The 24,408-nt window shown below is 45.9% G+C and overlaps 1 protein-coding gene across 1 annotated transcript in view; it reads left to right on the top strand.

Annotated features, from left to right (window-relative positions):
• The first annotated feature begins 6,043 nt into the window (after window positions 1–6,043).
• The window catches only part of LOC139692778 (sodium- and chloride-dependent GABA transporter 1-like), an 82,578-nt gene continuing 64,213 nt past the window's right edge, over window positions 6,044–24,408 (top strand). The window contains exons 1-2 of the mRNA XM_071591058.1: window positions 6,044–6,085; window positions 6,135–6,501. Coding sequence (XP_071447159.1) covers window positions 6,044–6,085; window positions 6,135–6,501 — 409 coding nt within the window. The remainder of the gene's footprint in view (window positions 6,086–6,134; window positions 6,502–24,408) is intronic.

Here is a 24,408-nt window from a genome sequence, read left to right as displayed (position 1 = left end):
TTTATAGTTTATGAGAAATCTCACTTTGTCCACATACGATAGGGGATCAGAATAGCATTGTTCGGCCGCGGTAGGGCCATGTTCGGGTAAAATTATTCTGGTGTGTATTCACCCTCCACCACACACCCTGTCGGTGGCTTGCAGGGTGTGTACATATACATATATATTTTGTAAGGTAATCTACCGTTTAAGGTAGGTTTTTGGATGGACACAACTACCAAAATCAATATTTTATTACTCCTAACAAACCTCCAATCCAGCATCCCACTCTATATCAGGTCCCTCTTCATTATTGAGTACTTTCTTCCTCCCTTCATCCCGTCCAACATCTCTATCCTCTTCCTTCCCTTTCCTCGTTTGCCTAACATTCTCCCCTCTATTTCAGTCTACAACATCCCACTTCTCGTCAATACCCCCTTCATCCACTTTTCCTCCCTCCATAGGATTTCTCCCAGCAAACCCCTCTCTTCGCCCACCATACCAACCAAGTACTTCCTCATTTGTTTTCTTCTCTGTCCATTTCACCTTCTCCATTCTTCTCCACCCACATTCCAAAAGCCTCCAATCTACGTCTATCCTCCTGCTTCAATTATCTAGTTGCCGCGCCGTGCATCGCTACGCTCCATATCAAAGTTTTTACGAGTCTTTTCTTAACATCCTTACTCAACGTCCCCGTCATCAACTCCCTCCTCCTTGTGGAAGCCTCTTTTCCTAGCGAAATTCTTCTCCTTACATCCCTACTACTTTGACCGTGTTGGTCCAAAACACTTCCGAGATTCGTAAACTGTTCTACCTTCTTTAGTTTTTGCCCTCCTATTTTAATGTTTAGCTTAGCCTTTTTCTCTCTAGAAAATCGCATAACCTTTGTCCTATTAATATTGATTCTCATCCCATACCTGTTGCACGGAATTTCCAATTCACTCAGCAATGCTTGAAACTCCTTGAAACCTAACTGATTTTACGGATTCCCCGCCCACTTTCATTCTAACCTCGAGTTTTTTCCATGCCTCTTTAATTATTTCCTCTACATACAGGTTGAAAAGCAACGGTATTAATAGGCAACCCTGCCTTACACCTCTTCCTTACACTGTCCGTCCGGACTCCCCGTCCCCACTCGCAACTGAGCAGTCTGAGACATGTACAGGTTTGGATTAGCCTCCTTTCCCTCCTATGTATTCCTATTTTTACATTGCTAGATATGCAAGTAGATTAGGGAATTGGTGAGAGAGAGTTAAAAAGCGGGTGGGAGAGGGATGGGACTTTGAAAATAGGACATGTTTTGCATCTAGGTTTATTGCATGACATGGAAGTGATTGTGGGAAGAGGTGGGAATTTCAGGAGGTGAGGTTTGGTTAATTTGAGAAGATCGGATAGGTTGGCGGGGCGTTTGAAAGTAACAGAGGGACACTTAGGAAAAAGGTTGGCGGTGGCATTATGATTTTTGAGGATAGGGTAGAGGTCTTTTAGGATAATGTAGTTTATCTGCTGAAGTGCCAACTTTGCCCTGGCTATTATATTGGACAGTTTACCACACCCCTAAATATTAGAACTAACCACCGCCGGGCCTCATGCAAGAATTCTTCCCTGATTTATATGCTCCCTATCCCTAAACATGCCTCCGAACAAAACACTCCCTCTGATGAATGCTATAGTGTATCCATCATAGCATCCCTCCCACCCTCTGATCCTCCACTGAAACTGAAAACATTAGAGCAATCCTTCATCTGGCTCTTGGAGTCCTGGAATTGGCCAGGAATTAATATTATTAATTACCCTGCTCCAATTATATTTTCATCCCCCTTCCACCCCTATCACCTTCTACATTTTCTCCACCCTTCTAGCGCTGCCCCTCCAAATCCTTCCCCTCCGAATTCTCTCCCCACTTTGCCCTTCCATCCATCGCTCCAGCCCTCGTATTCCCTTCAGTTCTGTCCCTCTCTTCCTTGATAAAAGTGGTCACGACCAACGAAAATTCGAAAAATAGTGAGTCTCTTTTTTGTGTGTTTCTGTGTTTTCGTCTGTGTCCACTAGTGCTAAATGTTATACATTATATATATATAATGTATAACATTATATATATATTATTATATATACATTATATATATAGCATTATTTATATATATATATATATATATATGCACATGTATATATATATATATCCCTCCCCGGACTACAACCTTGACGTCGTGGAAGGGCTTGTGCGTTCCGATGACCCCTAGAGCTGTGCTGGCGGGAGTAATAATAATTGCTCCTGGTAGGGTCACCCATGCCAGATGGGTCAAAGGTTAGGAGCGAGACAAAAGGTAGTCAGCACAGCATCTGTTCCTCAGTGAGGCGGCTGCAATGGCGTCTGACCCCAGTGGGGCGGCCAGTAAGTGATGGTGTCACGTTCAAAACACTATTGAGGAAGGCAACGGGAAACCACCTCAATTATCATTCCCAAGATTTAAATGATGGATAATACAGAGATTCTGAGTCCCGGTAACTACCGGGCTCGGCCCAACGGCCGTGTGTCCTGCCCGGCAGCGGGGGAGGCAAGGCTTCCGCGGTCGTCATCCCACGAAACCCTTGCAAGGGAAAACCAGTAGCAGCAGGACCGAAGGCGCAGGAGAAGAAGACCAAATTAGTTAGAATTGGAACGTGGAATGTTAGGACAATTATGACGACGGGGACACTTGGGATATTAAGCGAGAGATGATAAGGGGAAAAATAGATATTTTAGGTCTTTGCGAGGTGAGATGGAAGGATAGCGGGGATTACTGGAGTGATAAGTATAGAATAATATACAGCGGTGGGGACAAGAGCCAACGAGGGGTTGCCATAGTATTAAACGAAGAGATAGGAAGAAGCGTAGACAACATAGAGCAGGTAACGGATAGATTATTACTAGTAGAGATAAAAGCAGAACCGACGAACTTGGTTATTATTCAGGTATACATGCCATCGAGCAACCATTAGGAAGAAGAGGTCGATAGGATAAACGATCAGTTAGAGTGCATAATCGCGTGTGTTCCTGCAGGGAAACATTTGATAGTGATGGGGGATTGGAATGCGACGATAGGCGAAGGAATAGATGGTGATGCGGTCGGGGACTACGGTTTAGGCACGAGGAATGACTGCGGGGAGAAAGCAGTTGAGTTCTGCAGAAGACAGGGGATAGTCGACACCAACACTTGCTTTAGACACCACAAAAGACGGAGGTATACATGGAAAATGCACGGTGACTCAGAAAGGTGTCAACTAGATTATGTCCTGGTTAGACATAGGTTTAGGAACAGTATGATAAATTCGCACAGCTTCCCGGTAGCGGATGCGGACTCTGACCACAATATAGTTGTTATGAAATGTAGCTTCCGTTTCAAAAAGATAAGGCAGGGGCGGCGGATGGAAGGAGTATATAGAGAACTGTAAAGTAAAGAACTTCGATCAACAAAGTTAGACATAGAAAATGAACATGACGTAGAGGAAGATAGCTTAGGTCCACGCATACTAGACAATGAGATAGAAAGGGCATTAAGGGAGATGAAACTAAATAAGGCCGTGGGGGTGTATAACATTCCCGCGGAATTATTGAAATGTTTAGGAAAATGTGGGAGTAAGAGGCTATATGGGCTGGTTCGTAGTATTTATGAGGAAGGTATCTGGCCGGAAGACTTTGTGAGATCAGTTTTAGTTCGTATTCCGATAAAGGTAAAGACTACATCATGTGAGGGCTTTGGGACAATAAATTCGATATCCGACACAGCCAAAGTAGTTATCAGGATCATAAACAAAAGGATAGAGAGTAGGGCAAAGGATTACTTAGGGGATTATCAGTTTGGGTTTAGGAAGGGGAGAGGTACGCGTGATGCCATTGCAGTAATGAGATTATTAATTTGAGAGGAGTATAGAATGCAACTAGGAGGTATTTGCGTGTTTCGTAGATTTCGAAAAAGCGTTTGATAGAGTGAATTGGGAAAACTAATGAGTATATTGCAGAAAATAGTAATAGATTGGAGGGAAAGCAGGCTAATCCGCAACCTGTATATGTCTCAGACTGCACAGGTGCGAGTGGGGAATGGGGAGTCCTTACACCTCCTCCTAACACCGCCATGGGCAGTGTTAGGAAGAGGTGTAAGGTGTATGGCAGGGTTGCCCATGATCACTGTTGCTGTTCAACCTGTATGCAGAGGAAATGAATGAATAGGCATGGGAAGATTTGGAAGCTGGAATGAAAGTGGGCGGGGAATTCGTAAAATCAGTTAGGTTCGCTGATGACCAAGCTTTAGTTTGTCAGTCAGCCAAGCGTTGCTGAGTGGATTGGAAATTCCAGGCGACAGGTATGGGATGACAATCAATATTAATAAAACAAAGGTTATTTGATTTTCAAGAAAAAAAAGGTATGATAAGCATTAAAATAGGAGGGCAAAAACTAGAGCAGGTAGAATAGTTTACGTATCTCCGTAGTGTTTTGGACCAACACGCTCAAAGTAGTAGGGACGTAAGGAGAAGCATTGCGCTAGGCAAAGAGGCTTTCACAAGGAGGAGGGAGTTGATGACAGGGACGTTGAGTATGGATTTTAAGAAAAGACTCGTAAAAACTTTGATATGGAGCGTAGCTATGTGCGTCGCGGAAGCGTGGTTATTGAAGCAGGAGGATAGACGTAGACTGGAGGCTTTTGAAATGTGGGTGTGGAGAAGAAAAGAGAAGGTGAAATGAACCGAGAAGAAAACATGAGAAAGTACTTGGTATGGTGGGCGGAGAGAGGGGTTTGCTGGGAGCAATCCTATGGAGGCAGGAAAAGTGGATGAAGGGGGTATTGACCGGCAGTGGGATGTTGAAGACTGTAATAGAGGGGAGATTGTTAGGCAAACGAGGAAAGGGAGGAATTAGTGTAGGGATGTTGGCCGGGATGAAGGGAGGAAGGAAGTACTGAGAGATGATGAGGGACCTAATGTAAAGCAGGTGCTGGATTGTGTTATGTTAGGAGTTACAGAAGATTAATTTGGTTGTTGTACCTATCCAAAATCCACTTTAGCTGGTGGGTTACTTAATAATAAGAATTTCCCATAGCAAAGCAGTTAACGGAAGATCTTATTTGAAGGATACATGGACTGTGTAAACTATGGAGGGAGGAATGGAGTGAATTGCGGGAATCAGGCGATCGGTGCAGAGTAGAATGCTGGATTTTTTTATGTTAGGAGTCACAGTATATTTTATGAAATAGCTGTGTGTGTCCATCCAAAACCTTCCTTAACCGGTAGATTACCTAAAAAAAAGTAATATATATATATATATATATATATATATATATATATATATATATATATATGTGTGTGTGTGTGTGTGTGTGTGTGTGTGTGTATACCTTCTCTTTAGTTTATGAATGATCGCACTTGCTTGCGCAGCTGACGAATGAGAAATCCAGTCTGGCTTTTGGCGATCCGTCGGCAGGTGGCAGAGCACACACGCCACGTGGAAAGAGCTGATAATGTGAAACGGAGGCATTTGAAATTCTTCGCTAAAATAAACTACACGCGATCCATTCGAGTGTAAGCTATTCTAGCCCTGGTTCAGTATTATTCTCGTGACAAGTGTTTTAAATAAAAAAGGTAGAAAATCAAGACACGCTTTGCTATGGAAGTGATCCACTCTTCATCCACAAAATGTCAGGCTTTTGTCGCGCCCCCCGTTCCGACGCACCAGTTGCCCCCCGAAGTAATGCGTAACGTAGTCATCGAACGATTGATTAACGGCATCTGGCGGCCGAAACTCATGCGATTCGTGTGCAAAGCGGGGGTGGGGGTTGGTGGTGTCCGTCCGGGATTCGTACCGGCCGCACCTCTTGTCTGAGGAGGAGAAGAAGAAACTGTCCTAACCCTGCTCGTCTCTCTCTCTTTCACTCAGGATCCTGCCCAGGACATCGGCGCTTTGGAGACGCGTCCGCTCGAGACGAGAGCACTCCTCGCCCGGAGAGCGCGCCCCCTGCGAATTGCAGGCCCCCGTTAACACGCGTGCGTTCCAGTCGGTCAGGATAGGCACCAGGCCAGACGAAGACCGGCAATGTCCGAAAAGATGTACTACTGGGGTCAGGAGAAGGAGCCGGTGGACCCGGAGCAGACGTTCATCGAGTTCTCGGCTAAGCCGGCCGTAGTGGTGGTGGAGGCGGACGAGCGGGGGGGGGGAGGAGTCATCGTCGCCCCCCGTGGCCCCCGAGGGCCCCCCGCCGCCGCCACTGCCGCCCACGGGCATCCGGCCCTCCGTGGCCGTGCCGCGCCGGGTGCAGCAGCTTCAGCAGCAGAGCTACCTGTCGCCCGGCGCCTCCCTGAGGCCCGTCGCCTCCAGCTGCAGTCTGCCCGGGGGCCAGGAGGCGGAGGTGGTCGTCGGGGAGGCGGCCACGCTGGACGAGGAGAGGGGCGGCTGGGGCAACAAGCTTGACTTCCTCTTCTCCTGCATCAGCGTCTCCGTGGGCCTGGGAAACATCTGGCGCTTCCCGTACCTCTGCTACAAGAATGGCGGCGGTGAGTAGCGCCCCTCCCCGCAGAGTACAACGTCACTCAGCCACTTGCAATAACAGCACGCGCGATTCCCATGCGAAGTCTATGCTGTCGCAGTCAGTGTTTCGATTCTAATGTTGGTCAGTTGCACCAGCCCCTCTCTCCATTCCTCTCCATTCACTGATTATATCACAACCTGATTGCACCTGTTCTGCACGTCTCGTCCGGAAGCATATAGAGAATGGAAAGGCAAAATCCGGAACCATTCCATTGGAACTGTTAATGGGGAAAGGACAAGAGCACCGTGACGCATTGTAGATGAGACGATCAGAAAGATAGATGAGAGAAGGAAATGGAATAATGTAAGCACAGAATTTAGCGTAAGTAAGTACAAATAGTTAAATAATAATTAAGGATGGCTAAAAAATAAAGCAAAATAATCGTGGTGGGAGATGCAGTCTGAGGACATGGAAAGATTACAGAGGAAGGATGACATTGGTATGCTATAGAAGAAGGTTAAAACGCTATCGGGGAGTAAGGTGGGAAAAGCCGTGGAAACTCAATGATAGATGAGAATAACTATTACATCAGCCAGGAAAGATACGACAGAGATGCACATAATACCAAAGGATCTATATGTTAAATACCAGCAAGCTTAGATGTATAAAGAGAAAATTACGTAGATTTGAAAAGCCTAGGTCCAGGCATCTTCGGTTGCATAATAGAAAGGCCAAGGTAATAAAACCGAAAACGGCCGAGGAGATGCGACAGACTGGGTTCGTAACGTTCTCGCGGAATTAGTTAAGGATTTAGGAAAGCATGGGAGGCAGAGTTTTGATGATCTGATCCGTAGTATTTACGATGCATGAATTTGACCGGAAGATTTCGCGTAAGTTCCCATCCCAAAATACGGGAAATGATCAAGGACTACGAGGATACATATGACGACTAAGAAACAGTAATTTTGATGTTGTAAACCTGAAGGATAGATAGTCGTCTTTATTTTGGTGCGAGATTTAGGCTGTGGAGTCTATTCTACCTCCTGACCCCTGCGATGAATGATACTCGGGATCATCAATAGGAGGATTGGTAAGTTGGGCAAGTGATTATCTGGGGGACGATTTTTTTGGGTTCAGGAAGAGGGATATGTAACGACATAGCAGGGATGGAGAGGAACATAGAGTGTAATCAATGTGCATTTGTTTGTATCCAGAAGATAGTCAATTGAGTAAATTTGGTAGCATTAATGAATCCGTTGGAAAAAGAGGAGTGCGTAGATGGAAAGAATAAGCGACTTATCCACTACGTGTAGATATTTCAGGCTGCTAGACGCGAGTGTTGGGCGAGGATCTTCCATTTGCAGGGTTAGGAGGAGGGGCAAGAGAGGGAAGGGACTCTCGCAAGGGAACTTCTGCGCTCGTGTTCTAACTTGCACTTGGACGAAATAGTAAAAATGGCTTGGGAAAACCTGGAGATATGAAAGACGGTTCGGAATTCAAGACACCAGATAGGCTTTCGGATGGTCAGGCTTCGCTGATAGTTAGTCAGTCAGGTTCCAGGCATTGCTGAGCGCATTAGAAAATCAGAGTGACGTGAATGGGATGAGAATCGACGTAAGAAAGGCAAAGATTGCGAGGTTTTCGAGGTGGCTAAGTCTATCGCCAAGATATAAGGGCAAGAACTTAGACCAGTTCCGAATGTTTTCGCATCTTGGAGAGATATTGGACTAGATGGTCGCGGAGGATGGATTAATGATTGGGGTGATGCTGAGATTATGGTGTATGTAAGACGTAGAAATTTTCGCAGGAAAGAATTCATGACGGGGACCTTGAGTAAGGAGGTTAAGAAATGACTGGTGAAAACTTTGAATAGGGGCGTGTTTTCTGATGACTGGGAAACAAGGTCGTGGAAGCAAAGGTGATAGGCGTTAATTGGTGGATTTTGAGATGTGGATTCTGAGAAGGATGGCGAAGGTTAAACCAAAGAATAAGGAAATCAAACGAAGAGCCCGAGGCGTTGTTGGCGGAGGAGACAGCGCTGTTTGGGGAAATCCAGGGAGGACAGGAAGGGTGATGGAGCTTTTCGATCGGCGATACTGAACACTGAAGGCAGTGAGGGTAGGACGCTGGAGAAGAGGCAAGATAGGGATGCATCTACATTCGCACCATACCTCGATGGCCGCCGAAAGGGTGTGTGGCGGGTGTTGCTGGGACACCACTCGTCAAATTAGTGCGCAACTTAACGCAAATACCAACAAAAACACGTGCCAATGCTCGCCTACGTAGATTTACACATGAATGCAAAGCGTGTGTTAACTTGCACACATGCAAAGGCATACAATAAGTTTCCAATATGGAAACGCACGTGCTTCTAGGTGCGAACTAGATGTCTTCGCAGCGTTTAAACTTTACCCGTTTGTAATAAAATTGAAAGATTTTTTACTTATACATATGTTTCCTGATTGTCCGAGGAAAGCAAGATTATACGTTGTGGAGTTCTGGAGTAATATCTGTACTGGAGTCTATCTCTCTTATCTTATATTTGTGGTCTAACACACCCAAATAGTGTGTGGGCATTAGGGGCCCTTTGCATTCTAGTGAAATCCTATTGTCCTGAGCCTTTCAGAAAGAGTCAGTCTCGCTTGTTCTCTTTGCATTTCAAGTGGCTCCCCGTCTAATTCATATAAAACACCTGTCACACCCGTCTTCTTATCTTAACAATTTTTTTACGAATCCTGCGGATTGTTTCTGATAGTTAACCAATTCTTTTCTCCCGAAGGTCGCAAATAATTGCGGCGCATTGCATAAGTGGCCTTACTAGACCGAAATAAAACCTCCATTGATCCTTCTCATTGCATTTCCCTATCAACTATTGCATTTCCCTATCAACTATTGCATTTCCCCATCCACTATTGCATTTCCCCATCAACTATTGCATATCCCCATAAACTATTGCATTTCCCCATAAACTATTGCACTTCCCCAGCCAATATTACATTTCACCATCAACTATTGAACTTCCCTGAGGTGCGTCCTAATTTACATCTACGAGATCCGTTCAAATCCTTCCTAAACTTTAATTATTACAAAAAATGCTTCACTATCAAAATAATTGGTTGGGGTCCTCTTCAAAGTAGTCTCCTCTCCAAAGTATATGTACACTTATCCCAATGGTGTTACCGCTTTTTGAAATAGTCCCGGAACGTTTCTTCCGGAATGCTCATAAACTCCTCCATAGGAATTTTCTCTCTCTCTCTCTGAAATGGTGGCAAATCTTTTTCCTTTGAGCGGGGTTTTTAGTTTGGGGAACAGGAAAACGTCACGAGGGGCCGGGTCTGGTGAGTAAGGTGGGTGGGGAGGCAACGCGGTCTTGTTTTTGGCTACACACTCAACGAGAGTTCTTAGAGACGAAAGAGCCGTCGTGGTGAAAAAACCACTCGCCGCTCCGGGTCGTTTTCACCTGATTCTCTCTCTTTTGGGCGTCTAATGACCCACAGGTAACCTACTCAATGTTTACTGTCTGGCCTTTAGGCAGGCATTCGTAATGCACAACTCCCCCTCTGCATCAATGAATCAGTCGACATCACCTTGACATTTAAGCGGACTTGTCGAGCTATTTCGGCGCTGGGGGATGTCTCATCAATCCATTGGGAAGACTGCACTTTCGTTTCGATATCGTATTCATAAGTCCATGACTCATCGCCTGTTGTGGTCCTGGACAAGAAGATCAGCAGATCAATCGAACAGTTCCCGACAGGACCGACCTCGATGTTGTTTCTGGTCTGATGTCTTCAGGCGAGGCAGTGACTCGATGCATCTTCAATTTTTCCGTCAGGATTTCAAAACACGAGCCAAAGGAGATGCAACACTCTTCTGCACTTTCCCTTGCAGTCAAACGTCGATTTGCGCACACGAGATTGTTCACTTTATCGATATGGGGATCATCATTCGACGTTTATGCTCTTCCGGAACGCCAGTCATCTTCCACTTATTGCCGCCCCTTTTTGAAACGGGCAAACCACTCATAGCACGCGGTACGTATCATAGCATTTTTTCCTTGGTAATGAACTCAAAAGTGTTTTCAAGGAGAAATTGCTGAATTCCACAGAATAACGCTGCTCCTCCAAATACGGCTCATTTCCGTGGATCCAATTTTTCACCACACTCCACGAGCCCCCTTCACCTAAACGGCCTTAACTAATCGCCAAAACGAGATCTCAACAAAGTTGTTTAAAACGATTATTCGGTATGTTCCCGCGGACACAACGCATTCAAGTGGATTAAAAAACAATGAACTTCAGGCGCGAGAGACGAGGCCTTATTTGAGCCTCGTGTCTCCACGTAGCTTTCAGTCGCGAGGTACTGGGCCTTCTTCCGTCGACCTAAGGAAGATACTCAATAAATTCTAGCCAATGTCTTCAGCTAATTACTTCAATATTCTAGACGGTGTTTCTTCTGGACTTGGAGCTTTATCAACTTTGATACTCCGGAGCTGTTGTTCTCTTGAGCAGCGTGCATTAGTATGTCGCTCGCGTGTTCTGGGAGTGGTCGAGGAAGTTCATTCGGTGCGCTCAGTGGAACAGGATCGGGATGATGTTGGATGTATGCATGGAGGGAGATAGAATACAAGCGGTATCGTAGAACAGTTCATTGTAATGTTAGGTGTCAGATTTTGTCTCGTCTGTTGCGGCATCTCCCGCTGTTCTTGGTATTCGTTAAAAAGAGGCTAAGCTCGTAGGGGACCATGCGGGTGCCCATGGCACTGCCTTTTTTCTGAAGGTTGAAACTTAAAAGGAAGCCTTTTTTCTCCGTGAAAGAAATGGGATATTGAATGGAAACTGCGTGGAGCAAAGTTGATGGCATCTCTTTGGGACAGTTTGAGCGGTGTAGCGCGGCTGCACCACTCGATCTCATGTGGGATGGATGTGCGGAGTGACCTCGGTCGCAGTCATGAGCAGTATTATGAATGCAAAACCTGCGAGTACACTCATATTGATGATCGTGTTTATTTTCTAAGACCACGGAGTCCCTTCTAGCGCCCAACGCCTCGAGAGGGAGGGAGAGAGAGAGGGAGGGACGATGGGAGATGGACACGGGTGAGGAAATCCCAGCTACGCGGAGGAGGGAAAGGGAAAGAAGATAGGGATTCCACGACGGGTGTTGTATGCGTACGGAAGTGAGGACGGAAGTGAGTCCTGACACAATTAGACTCCGCCAACATCCAGTCCTACCGTCCGCCGGGGAGAATCAGGTGTCGAGGGTGGCGTATCGCCCACACGCGTCACTTCCGCTTCCGCCATGAGACGAGATCTCCGTCGCAATCACCGATCCCTGTACTGCGTGTGCACTGTATGAATTGAAATTATCCGTTATTTTTTATTATTTAATTCCCCGGAATACCTGTCGTCTATTTAAGTTTCATGTTTACATGTTTGATAATTGCCCACTCAATACACAGGTACCCAGATTGGATGGACCCAGTCAAGAGATTGCGAATTTCAGTCGTACTCCGAGAAACGATGCTCTGCCAAATTCCCAGGCCCCGATTGACTCCGCGAAACGGAACACGACAACATCCGTTGGAATAAACCACTTTCGACTCCACGTGCTCTCATCCATCGACGTCCTCTTCTCCCCACCGCCTCTCCTCGATCCATCCCCACTCGTCTCCCTCGGTGATGCATCCGCTCGTCCGGATAGAGCCACGGCTTCATTTCTCGCTGCCGATTTAACGATGTTGTTGGAGCGAGTTTCCAACATTGCGTTGCCAGAGTTCCATCTTCTTTAACCGACTCCTTCCCTCGCCGACTCTTGTTGCGGATGACGGGTGTTGGTCATCATATTCCCCTTGCCCAGTTTAGGAATGATCCTTGTAGTACCCGGGTTGTGATAGCTGCCAGGAGTCCTTTCGGCAGTCCCAGGTCCAGCAGTTGTTCGGCTGATTTATTTGACCACACTCCCTTCCAGGAGATGGTGCACGTCGTCACATCTACCGCGTCCCTTGTCACCTCCTTCTGTGCAGCAACCAGCTCCTTCAGCTCCGGGGTGTTATACTTCCCTACCTTGCGCGCATGGGCGTCGGTTAGGGAGGTAGCGCCGGAGACGGTCTCTACAGCAATAATTTTCACGCTGTTGTTCTTCTTAGCGACCAGGTCCGGTTTCTGCAGCACCCCCTTTGGTCGATAGTGGGGTTGTTCCGACAGGGTCCACCCTGTTTGCGCCAACCCGTTCTTAATGGTCTTGACTACCGCATCGTGGCGACGGATCCGCCCCCCATGCGTCCGAAAGCAGTTTTGGATCACATGGGCGGCAGTCTCTGATGCGGTGCACCTTGCTTTGCAGCTGATGGAGGCTGCTCCGTCTATCCGCCGTCCCCTTGATGTTCGCACTCGGGTTGGGAGGGTGTTTATATGCACCTGGTGGTAGTGAACGTAGTCTCGTCCCGGGATGCCGAAGCTGCCCCCGTCAATCAACCCCGTGCTAGCACTTACCTTCGCCGACTCCCTCAACTCGCATCCGTCGTTCGACCGGTGCAGTGCATCGGCCCAGTACCGACTCACCCGTTCTTTGGTGGCCAGGGTCTCGCCCTTGATGGTCAAGGCTTGTTCCGCCCACCTAAGCCTTGACTGTACCCATTGGTGATCGTAAATGGCTTTTGCCACTTGGTAATGTGATGAGTTGAGCGAGGTGAGCCTTCGCATTAAGAGTGAAGGGATTGTCGTTGCGAATGAAGGAAGACCCAATCCTCCCTCCCTACATTGGGCGTGGAAATAGCCAATGGGGGTGTCATGGGGCAGGTGCAACCACTTACGTGCCGCACCCCTTATTTGTTTGTCGAGGGCCCTGAGGATCTTCAGGGTTGTTCCCGCCAAGGTGTATAAGTGGTAGTATCGGGGGACTAAGAAGCATCTTACCACTTTTAGGCGTTGTTGTGGTTTTAGAGGAGCTGCCGAGATACGGCCCAGCTCTGCTACAAGTGTCCCGCCGGCTCGCAAGACCCCTGTTGGGGAGAAGTTCAGACCCAAATATCTCCAGTTATCGGACGACCGAAGCTGACGAATGTACTCGCCTGCGGCCGTCCTAAACTGTGGTTCAGCAATAACCTTAAAGGTCTTTTGTTTGCCGGCGGGTATCACTGACAGTGCAACGCATTATGCCGCGTTGAAACTTTGCCCCCGCTTCATTGCCTCCGCCTCGAGAACACTGTTGGATGTTTGCATCCCGGTTGCGGTGGATGCAATGGCAATTAAATCATCGGCGTAGGCCAGTGAGGTAACGTGTGTTCCCGAAATTCTGTAGCCGATTTGTCTTGGCACCGATCGGATGATTTCATCGATAACCAGGCAGAAAATGGGTGTAGACAGGGGATCACCCTGCCGAACCCCCCTGGTCATACTTATCGGCACAGATTTTTGCCCGTTTACTTCGAGAACCGTGGTACCGTCTCTGAGCGATTGAGTGATGAACTCCACGAAGGTACGGGGTAGGCCCGGCCTTTGTAACGTCACCTTAATGGCTACGTGGCTTACCGAGTCGTAGGCCTTCGCCATATCTAGGGAGGCAACGTGCATTTCGCGGAGATTGGATTTCGCATCATAAAATATGGCACTCAAGATGGTAGTGTTCTCCGCGCACCCATCCTGCATACAGCGCTACCGTTCCTCCACTAGTTTGGCTGATATCAGGCGTCTAGCCAGGATCTTATTCAATTGGCGTACGACCACTGATGTTATGCTTATTGGCCTGAAGTCTTCAGGACTGGACGCCCCGTCCTTCTTTGGGATTAATATTGTTCGGCTGGTTTGGAGTCTCGTAGGAAAGGCTCCCAGAGACAGTATGATGTTGTAATATAGCGTCCGTATATTCACGGGGACACTACGCCACTGCCGTGGCGTTATACCATCAATCCCTGGCGCGGGGTTGGCCGAAATGTTCGTCCGTTCGACCTCCGCAGGTTCGACAGGGTCGGCAAGCCAACGCAGATCTTTTCTGGTTCCCCTTATTTCCTCTGAAGGGGCTTCGGCGGGAGGTTTGTTTTATAATATGGGTTCCCAATAGGCTGTCATGGGTTCTATGTCAGGCATTTTTGCCTTGAGCTGGCCGTCTAAGATGATCTTGGCTGCTCTGCCCATATTCTTTTTGAATAGTTCTTGCGTGACTGCATACTCTTTACGTCTTTTGCGCCATCGCGCCGTTCTCGGATTGACGACACCCTTTTCTTTTCTCTTAGGCAGGGGCTTTGTGTCGGGAAAGACATTACTCACCCCCTTCATATCCTCACAGTTCTTTAACTCTCCCCTCAGGACGGATTCGGCGATTTCGATGAGTTCATCCGCCTTGTGAGATGTGATCGAGCTCCGTACCTTTTGGCAAAGAGTTTTGATTGCCCCGAGATAAACACTTTTCTCAGTAATTTCCGTGCTGGAGGTTTTGGTGGTCACAGACTCGGAAGCGACTGGAGTGTCTAGCCTCGCTATCAGCTGGGGGGGTCGTTTTCTCCACCCCTGATCCAGATGTATCCTTGGGATCTATATTGCTAAGTTCTGCGAGTATGCCAGCCACACGTTCTCGGTACTCGGGCTTTTTCCTCGCCCCCTTAATGCCCTCTAGGGTTCTCCCCTGGAGTGGCATTCTGTCTAGCAGGTATTTGTTGATGTTCTGCACTCGCCCTTTGCGCGTAGCTTCGGCCTCTTCCAAGGCTAGTATCTCTAACTCCTCCTCACTCCAGCGTTTCCTTCGTTGTGCCACGACGATGTTCAGATTTACCTCGTCCGGGTGCATTCTCCTTCGATGAACGCCCAACCCAATTTTTGATTGGAAGGAGCGCGGTGTTAGGCAGTCTGGGCACATAAACTGGACGATCTGCGAACAAGAGTCATTGCCATCGTTGTCATCATTCCTCTGGCTTATTACCTCAGTATCGGCAGTCCGAGGCCCTGCCGATTCGACCCCACCGGGATCCCCAAATCGCTTCTGATTTCTAGGACCTGAGGTTATTTGAACCTCGGAGGGCTGGCAACCCCCCGAAGCCCGGGGTTTTACCCCCTGTACCTCCCCACTGAGTATTTACGTGCTCTAGCCACCTTTAATACAAAAGGCAGGGCAGGTCGCTTGGGGGGACTGCCCCCTTGTGGCTAGATGGTCTAGTTCTCCGACCGAACTGAGCCATCCCCGTTAGCCGCCTGTTCGAAACAAGGCGTTGCCCGACTCTCGCGACTTGGACGTGGGGATTGGCGTATGGTATTCTAAGGCTCTCCTCCCAAACAGCTGTTGGTCGGTTCCTTAGCCCCTTAAGAGAGTCAAATGTCATTATGTCCGTTTTATCAACCTTCGCCCCTTACCACGTCGGGGAGCGAGTTTCTTAGCCACGCGCTACTCTACTCTGCACAGAAGTTGTCAATAGTGTTTTCTTTCCAGCTATACTCGATGCCTTTTTCATCTCAACTCCCTCCTCGTCGCAAGTATCCGTGACCTCATTAATTAAGGTTCTTGAGCTGCCACCGCCTCTTCACTCAACACAATAGCCCAATGGTGGGCATTGACTCCGAAGACCGTGTTACAGTTTATTATCGCTCGCGAGCAGAGGATATTAGTAAGCACCGGAAATGGTTTGCGGGATAGAAGAAATAGAATCTCGGATCCAAGGGACCGACTGAGCAGACGCGCCTGGGCCTTCCTCGGTGGCTGGCCCTTCACAGCCATGGGCCAGTTCACATCCAGGAGGGAACGCCGCGGTGCGTCGTCGCCTTCTGCTTCCAGTGGCTCCCCACTTCCAGTGCTGTCTGCTCGCTGGCTGGGGCTCTACAGGAAACGAATGCCTTCCGTCTCCGTTTCCTACTCCCGTGAGAATCTAATCCCATGCCACAGAGGTGCATGCTTGGTATCAGTTAGGTGCAAAAGGACACTTGGGCGAATTCAGTTCCAATTGCAAATCACTCCTGTGAGTTTCCTTTCCTTGGGCCATCTCTCGAGTCTCTTTTTGGGAGGAGCGACCGAACACCTCCCATCGCACCTTCCCTCTCCCGTCGCCAGCCACGCCCCTCCCTCTCATCTTGAATCTCTTATTTCAAGAGCGACGACGATCATTCGCAATTTACAGCCGATTTATTAATTGCGGCTGCAGTGCCGAGGTGAGGCGAAGGGAGACGCGTCATGAGTCTCTCTTCTCGACTCCAGAGCAAATCTGACACTCGCATTTGCCGTCTCTCAATCGATGATCTACAAATCCAAGCTTAAATCAGGTTTGACGTCTTCCAGGAAATACCGCACAATCTCAATGGAAACCATAAATATATACTTTCGACAAGTTCAATGAGGGAATCGCGCGTACCGCTCCCCCGCTGCATAATCATGCGCAATACATTTTGCAGAGTCCGTACACAGGGCGAAGCGGAGTCCGTACATTTGACGGGTGAATTGTTGTATAAACCAATCGAGATAATCAAAAAAAGACTTTTTTATTTATGAAAACTACATCCAATCTCATTATTTTTCATTAGGTTTTGAAAATTATTTCATTCAGGAGATGGCCTTGGGGAGCGATGCACACGTGGAGTCGTTCGAAAAAGTTTTCCAAATCTCTTCTCAGCATATCTTTCATTATTCCAGCGACGAGGTATGTAATTGTCTTCTTAAGAGCTTCCAAGGTCTTTGGTCGAACTTAGTGAAGCTCAGCTTTGAGATACGGGGTGCGAGGGAGCCACGGAACATTCCCTCGGAACAAGGAGATCAGGCGGCCGGGAAATTTTTCTTGCAGGATTTGGCGTGAACGACGGGCGGTATGAGAAATGGCACCACCGTCCTGTTCAAACCAAAAGGCTTCTGTGTCATATTCCTCGCCATAAGTACTCTTCCATTTGGGGGAGTAAAAAGTTCTCCAGCATCTCACGATAGCGCACACAGTTCACAGTAGCAGTTGAACCTCGAGATTCAAAAAAGTAAGGCCCAATAATGCTTGAGGAGGACACAGCGGACCATACTGTCACTTTGGGGCTGTGAAGAGGTTCTGGGTTCGCGAGGGTTTTCAGTCGCCCAGTAACGAAAACTGCGCTTATTTACTGAGCCGGAGAGGTGAAAATGCGCTTCATCGCTAGACCACAGCGCCCTCGGCGTCACTGCCACACTATCGTTGTTCTTAAAGAACGTTTTCTGCGACAAAGCCTAGACGCCCACCAGACCAATGCATGGTTACTAATATTAAATGGCAATATTTTCCCCAGGTAACGACCCTACTCCGCTAATTAATTGGCGCGCGCTTAAGTAATTTTTTCAAACTAGGGAGTCCACTCTGTCCCACCCTGTATTAGGGACGCCATAGGTACCACAGCGCCAAGTCATACATATTGAGCGCCTCGGAGAAACCCTTACATCAATCACTCTCCTGCTCTAACCGACGGATTCCGCGAAAAAGCTACGCACGCAAACTCACACACACATACTAATATATATATATATATATATATATATATATATTTATTTATTTATTTATTTATTTATTTATTTATTTATTTATTTATTTATTTATTTATTCATATTATATATATATATATAACTTGGATGGCAACAAACAATATAAGAACACATAAAAAGAACACCCACTCGTTATTTATTAATAATTTCGACGGAATTTAGCTCCGTCATCCTCGGAAGAATCTGCAGTACTCAACTGGGTACTCCTGTTTCTTCCGAGGAAGATGGAGCTAGATTCCGTCGAAATTATCAAGAAATAACGTGTGAATGTTTTTATAGTGTTTGTTGCTGTCCAAGTTTTTTTTTTATTCAACACTTCCGTTTTACTTCGACAAAATCATATATATATATATATATATATATATATATATATATATATATATATATATATATCCCCTCCCCGGACTACAACCTTGACGTGGTGGAAGGGCTTGTGCGTTCCGATGACCCCTAGAGCTGTACTGGCGGGAGTAATAAAAATTGCTCCTGGTAGGGTCACCCATGCCAGATAGGTCGAAGGTTAGGAGCCAGACGAAAGGTAGTCCACGCAGCGTCTGTTCCTCAGTGAGGCGGCTGCAATGGCGTCTGACCCCAGTGGGGCGGCCAGTAAGTGATGGTGTCACGTTAAAAACACTATTGAGGAAGGCAACGGGAAACCACCTCAATTATCATTCCCTAGAAAAATATGATGGACAATAGAGATATTTTGAGTCCTGGCAACCACGGGGCTCGGCCCAATCGGCCGTGTGTCGTGCCCGGCAGCGGGGGAGGCAAGGCTTCCGCGGTCGTCATCCCACGAAACCCTTGCAAGGGAAAACCAGCAGCAGCAGGACAGAAGACGCAGGAGAAGAAGACCAAATTAGTTAGAATAGGAACGTGGAATGTTAGGACAATGATGAGGACGGGGAAATTGGAGAATGTTAAGCGAGAGATGGAAAAGGGAAATATAGATATTTTAGGTCTATGCGAGGTGAGATGGAAAGATAGCGGGGATTACTGGAGTGATAAGTATAGAATAATATACAGCGGTGGGGACGAGAGCCAACGAGGGGTTGCCATAGTATTAAATGAAGAGGTAGGAAGAAGCGTAGTCAACATAGAGCAGGTAACGGATAGAATACTACTAGTGGAGATAAAAGCAGAACCGACGAACTTAGTTATTATCCAGGTATACATGCCACCGAGCAACCATAAGGAAGAAGAGGTCGATAGGATATACGATCAGTTAGAGGACATGATTGCATTTGTTCCTGCAGGGAAACATTTGATAGTGATGGGGGATTGGAATGCGACGGTAGGCGAAGGAAGAGATGGTGATGAGGTGGGGGACTACGGTTTAGGCACGAGGAATGACCGCGGGGAGAAAGCAGTTGAGTTCTGCAGGAGACAGGGCTTAGTTATCACCAACACTTGGTTCAGACACCACAAAAGACGCAGGTATACATGGAAAATGCCAGGTGACTCGGGAAGATATCAGCTAGATTATATCCTGGTTAGACACAGGTTTAGGAACAGTGTGATAAATTCCCACAGCTTCCCGGGAGCGGATGCGGACTCAGACCACAATTTAGTTGTTATGAAATGTAGCGTACGTTTTAAAAAGATAAGGCAGGGGCGGCGAGTTAGAAAATGGAATGTAGAAGCATTAAATGGGTTGAAAAGAAAGGAATACAAACAGGCGGTAGAGAAAATCATGGAGGACGGTAAAGAGCTAAGTACTATTGAAGAAAAATGGGAATGTATCAAAAAAGGGTTGTCTAAAGCGGCAAAAGACACTATTGGAACCGTTAACGCTAAAAGGACTCGTAAACCATGGATCACGGATGAGATGATTACAAAAATGGATGAGCGGCGAAAATGGAAGAATATAAATACAGAATTAGGCAAAATGAAGTACAAAGAATTGAACAATAAATTGAGGCGGACAACAAATAAAGCAAAGGAAGCATGGTGGAAGACGCAGTGCGAGGATATGGAAAGTCTGCAGAGGAAGGGGGAAATCGGTGCGCTTTACAGCATAGTTAAATCTTTATCGGGAAGTAAGAAAGGGAGATCAACGATAGCAGTTAGAGATAAGGCCGGTAAGGTAATAGTTGACGCAGGAAAGATCCAAGAGAGATGGAAGGAATATGTAGAAGAACTGTATAGTAAAGAGCTTAGACCAACAAAGTTAGACATTGAAAAGGAACATGACGTAGAGGAAGATAGCTTAGGTCCAGGCATACTAGACAATGAGATAGAAAGGGCATTAAGGGAGATGAAACTAAATAAGGCCGTGGGGGTAGATAACATTCCCGTGGAACTTTTGAAATGCTTGGGAAAATGTGGGAGGAAGAGGCTATATGGGCTGATCCGTAGTATTTATGAGGAGGGAATCTGGCCGGAAGACTTTGTTAGATCAGTTTTAGTTCCTATTCCGAAAAAGGTAAAGGCCACGTCATGTGAGGACTATAGGACAATTAGTTTGATATCCCACGCAGCTAAGGTTGTTCTCAGGATCATAAACAAAAGGATAGAGAGTAGGGCAAATGATTACTTAGGGGATGATCAGTTTGGGTTTAGGAAGGGGAGAGGTACGCGTGATGCCATTGCAGTAGTGAGATTATTAATCGAGAGGAATATAGAACACAACCAGGAGGTATTTGCCTGTTTCGTAGATTTCGAAAAAGCGTTTGATAGAGTAAATTGGGAAAAACTAATGAGTATATTGCAGAAAATAGGAATAGATTGGAGGGAAAGGAGGCTTATCCGCAACCTGTACATGTCTCAGACTGCTCAGGTGAGGGTGAGAAACGGGGAGTCAGGATGGGCAGTGTTAGGAAGGGGTGTAAGGCAGGGTTGCCCATTATCACCGTTGCTGTTCAACCTGTACGCAGAAGAAATGATCAAAGAGGCATGGGAAGAACTCGAGGTAGGAATGAAAGTGGGCGGGGAATTCGTAAAATCAGTTAGGTTTGCTGATGACCAAGCTTTAGTTTGTCAGTCAGCCAAGGGACTGCAAGCATTGCTTAGTGAATTGGAAATTCAGTGCGACAGGTATGGGATGAAAATCAATATTAATAAAACAAAGGTTATGCGATTTTCTAGAAAGAAAAAGGCCAAGCTTAACATTAAAATAGGAGGGCAAAAGCTAGAGCAGGTAGAACAGTTTACGTATCTCGGTAGTGTTTTGGACCAACATGGTCAAAGTAGTAGGGACGTAAGGAGAAGAATTGCGCTAGGCAAAGAGGCTTTCACAAGGAGGAGGGAGTTGATGACAGGGACTTTGAGTAAGGATGTTAAGAAAAGACTCGTAAAAACTTTGATATGGAGCGTAGCTATGTACGGAGCGGAAACGTGGTCATTGAAGCAGGAGGATAGACGTAGATTGGAGGCTTTTGAAATGTGGGTGTGGAGAAGAATGGAGAAGGTGAAATGGACAGAGAAGAAAACAAATGAGGAAGTACTTGGTATGGTGGGCGAAGAGAGGGGTTTGTTGGGAGAAATCCTATGGAGGCAGGAGAAGTGGTTGAAGGGGGTATTGACCGGCAGTGGGATGTTGAAGACTGTGATAGAGGGTAGAATGTTGGGCAAAAGAGGAAAGGGAAGGAACAGGATAGGGATGTTGAACGGGATGAAGGGAGGAAGAAAGTACTCAGAGATGAAGAGGGACCTGATATAGAGTAGGATGATGGATTTTGTGTTTTGTTAGGAGTAATAAAATATTTGTTTGGTAGTTGTGTCCGTCCAAAAACCTACCTTAACCGGTAGATTACTTAAAAAAAAAAAATATATATATATATATATATATATATATATATATATATATATAACGATTGTACGGAAAAACTCATACGAGCGGCACAATAATGGGCTGACACATATAAAAGAACACTTACACGGTAAATTGTTCGAGCTTTCGGTCTCTCTTGAAGAAGGCCCCTGAGAGGGCCGAAAGCTCGAACAATTTACCGTGTAAGTGTTCTTTTATATGTGTCTATTCTTTTCTATTTGTGTTATGTTGTGTCAGCCCATTATATATATATATATATATATATATATATAGAAATATATATATATATATATATAGAAATATATATATATATATGTATGTATATACATATATATATATTAAATATTTTTATATATTATATATATATATATATATATATATATATATAACGATTGTACGGAAAAACTCATACGAGCGGCACAATAATGGGCTGAAACATATAAAAGAACACTTACACGGTAAATTGTTCGAGCTTTCGGTCTCTCTTGAAGAAGGCCCCTGAGAGGGCCGAAAGCTCGAACAATTTACCGTGTAAGTGTTCTTTTATATGTGTCTATTCTTTTCTATTTGTGTTATGTTGTGTCAGCCCATTATATATATATATATATATATATATATATATATATATATATATATAAATATATATATATATATGTATATACATATATATATATATTAAATATTTTTCTATATATATATATAAATTTTCGGGTACCAGATCTTCCTGGGAAACCATAACCGTCAGAGGGAAAGTAACTGACCCCCCTACCCTGATGTGTGAATTTCACACGCTGTATAGGGCTTAGTACTGGGTGAACTCTACCATCACCTAGGATAGAGAGTAGGGCAAATGATTACTTAGGGGATGATCAGTTTGGGTTTAGGAAGGGGAGAGGTACGCGTGATGCCATTGCAGTAATGAGATTATTAATCGAGAGGAATATAGAACACAACCAGGAGGTATTTGCCTGTTTCGTAGATTTCGAAAAAGCGTTTGAAAGAGTGAATTGGGAAAAACTAATGAGTATATTGCAGAAAATAGGAATGGATTGGAGGGAAAGGAGGCTAATCCGCAACCTGTACATGTCTCAGACTGCTCAGCTGCAAGTTGGGAACGGGGAGTCAGGATGGGCAGTGTTAGGAAGGGGTGTAAGGCAGGGTTGCCCATTATCACCGTTGCTCTTCAACCTCTATGCAGAGGAAATGATCAAAGTGGCATGGGAAGAACTGGAGGTAGGAATGAAAGTGGGCGGGGAATTCGTAAAATCAGTTAGGTTTGCTGATGACCAAGCTTTAGTTTGTCAATCAGCCAAGGGGCTGCAAGCATTGCTGAGTGAATTGCAAATTCAGTGCGACAGGTATGGGATGAGAATCAATATTAATAAAACAAAGGTTATGCGAATTTCTAGAAAGAAAAAGGCTAAGCTTAACATTAAAATAGGAGGGCAAAAACTAGAGCAGGTAGAACAGTTTACGTATCTCGGTAGTGTTTTGGACCAACACGGTCAAAGTAGAAAGGACGTAAGGAGAAGAACTGCGCTAGGCAAAGAGGCTTTCACAAGGAGGAGGGAGTTGATGACGAAGACGTTGAGTAAGGATGTTAAGAAAAGACTCGTAAAAACTTTGGTATGGAGCGTAGCTATGTGCGTCGCGGAAACGTGGTAATTGGAGCAGGAGGATAGACGTAGATTGGAGGCTTTTGAAATGTGGGTGTGGAGAAGAATGGAGAAGGTGAAATGGACAGAGAAGAAAACAAATGAGGAAGTACTTGGTATGGTGGGCGAAGAGAGGGGTTTGTTGGGAGAAATCCTATGGAGGCAGGAAAAGTGGATGAAGGGGGTGTTGACCGGCAGTGGGATGTTGAAGACCATGTTAGAGGGTAGAATGCTGGGCAAAAGAGGAAAGGGAAGGAACAGGATAGGGATGTTGGACGGGATGAAGGGAGGAAGAAAGTACTCAGAGATGAAGAGGGACCTGATATAGAGTAGGATGATGGATTTTGTGCTTTGTTAGGAATAATAAAATGTTTGTTTGGTAGTTGTGTCCATCCAAAAACCTACCTTAACCGGTAGATTACCTTAAAAAAAAATTATATATATATATATATGTATGTATATATATATTATTAGGTAATCTACCGGTTAAGGTACGTTTTTTGGAAGGACAAAGCTAATAAATAAATATTTTGTGACTCCTAAGAAAACACAAAATCTAGCATCTTACTCTACATCAGGTCCCTCTTCATCTCTGAGTACTTTCTTCCTCGCTTCATCCCGTCCAACATCCCTATCCTGTTCCTTCCCTTTCCTCGTTTGCCTAACATTCTCCCCTCTATTACAGTCTTCAACATCCCACTGCCGGTCAATACCCCTTTCATCCACTTTTCCTGCCTCCATAGGATTTCTCCCAGCAAACCCCTCGGTCCATTTCACCTTCTCCATTCTCCTCCACACCCATATTTCAGAAGCCTCCAATCTACGTCTATCATCCTGCTTCAATGACCACGTTTCGGCGCCGTACATAGCTACGCTCCATATCAAAGTTTTTACGAGTCTTTTCTTATTATCCTTACTCAACGTCCCCGTCATCAACTCCCTCCTCCTTGTGAAAGCCTCTTTGCCTGGCGAAATTCTTCTCCTTACGTCCCTACTACTTTGACCGTGTTGGTCCCAACACGGACAACTTGAATTC

Source organism: Hetaerina americana, unplaced genomic scaffold, assembly GCF_022747635.1.
Source record: "Hetaerina americana unplaced genomic scaffold, ioHetAmer1.1.p SCAF_41, whole genome shotgun sequence".
NCBI lineage: Eukaryota > Metazoa > Arthropoda > Insecta > Odonata > Calopterygidae > Hetaerina > Hetaerina americana.
This window is presented reverse-complemented; position numbering and strand designations above follow the sequence as displayed.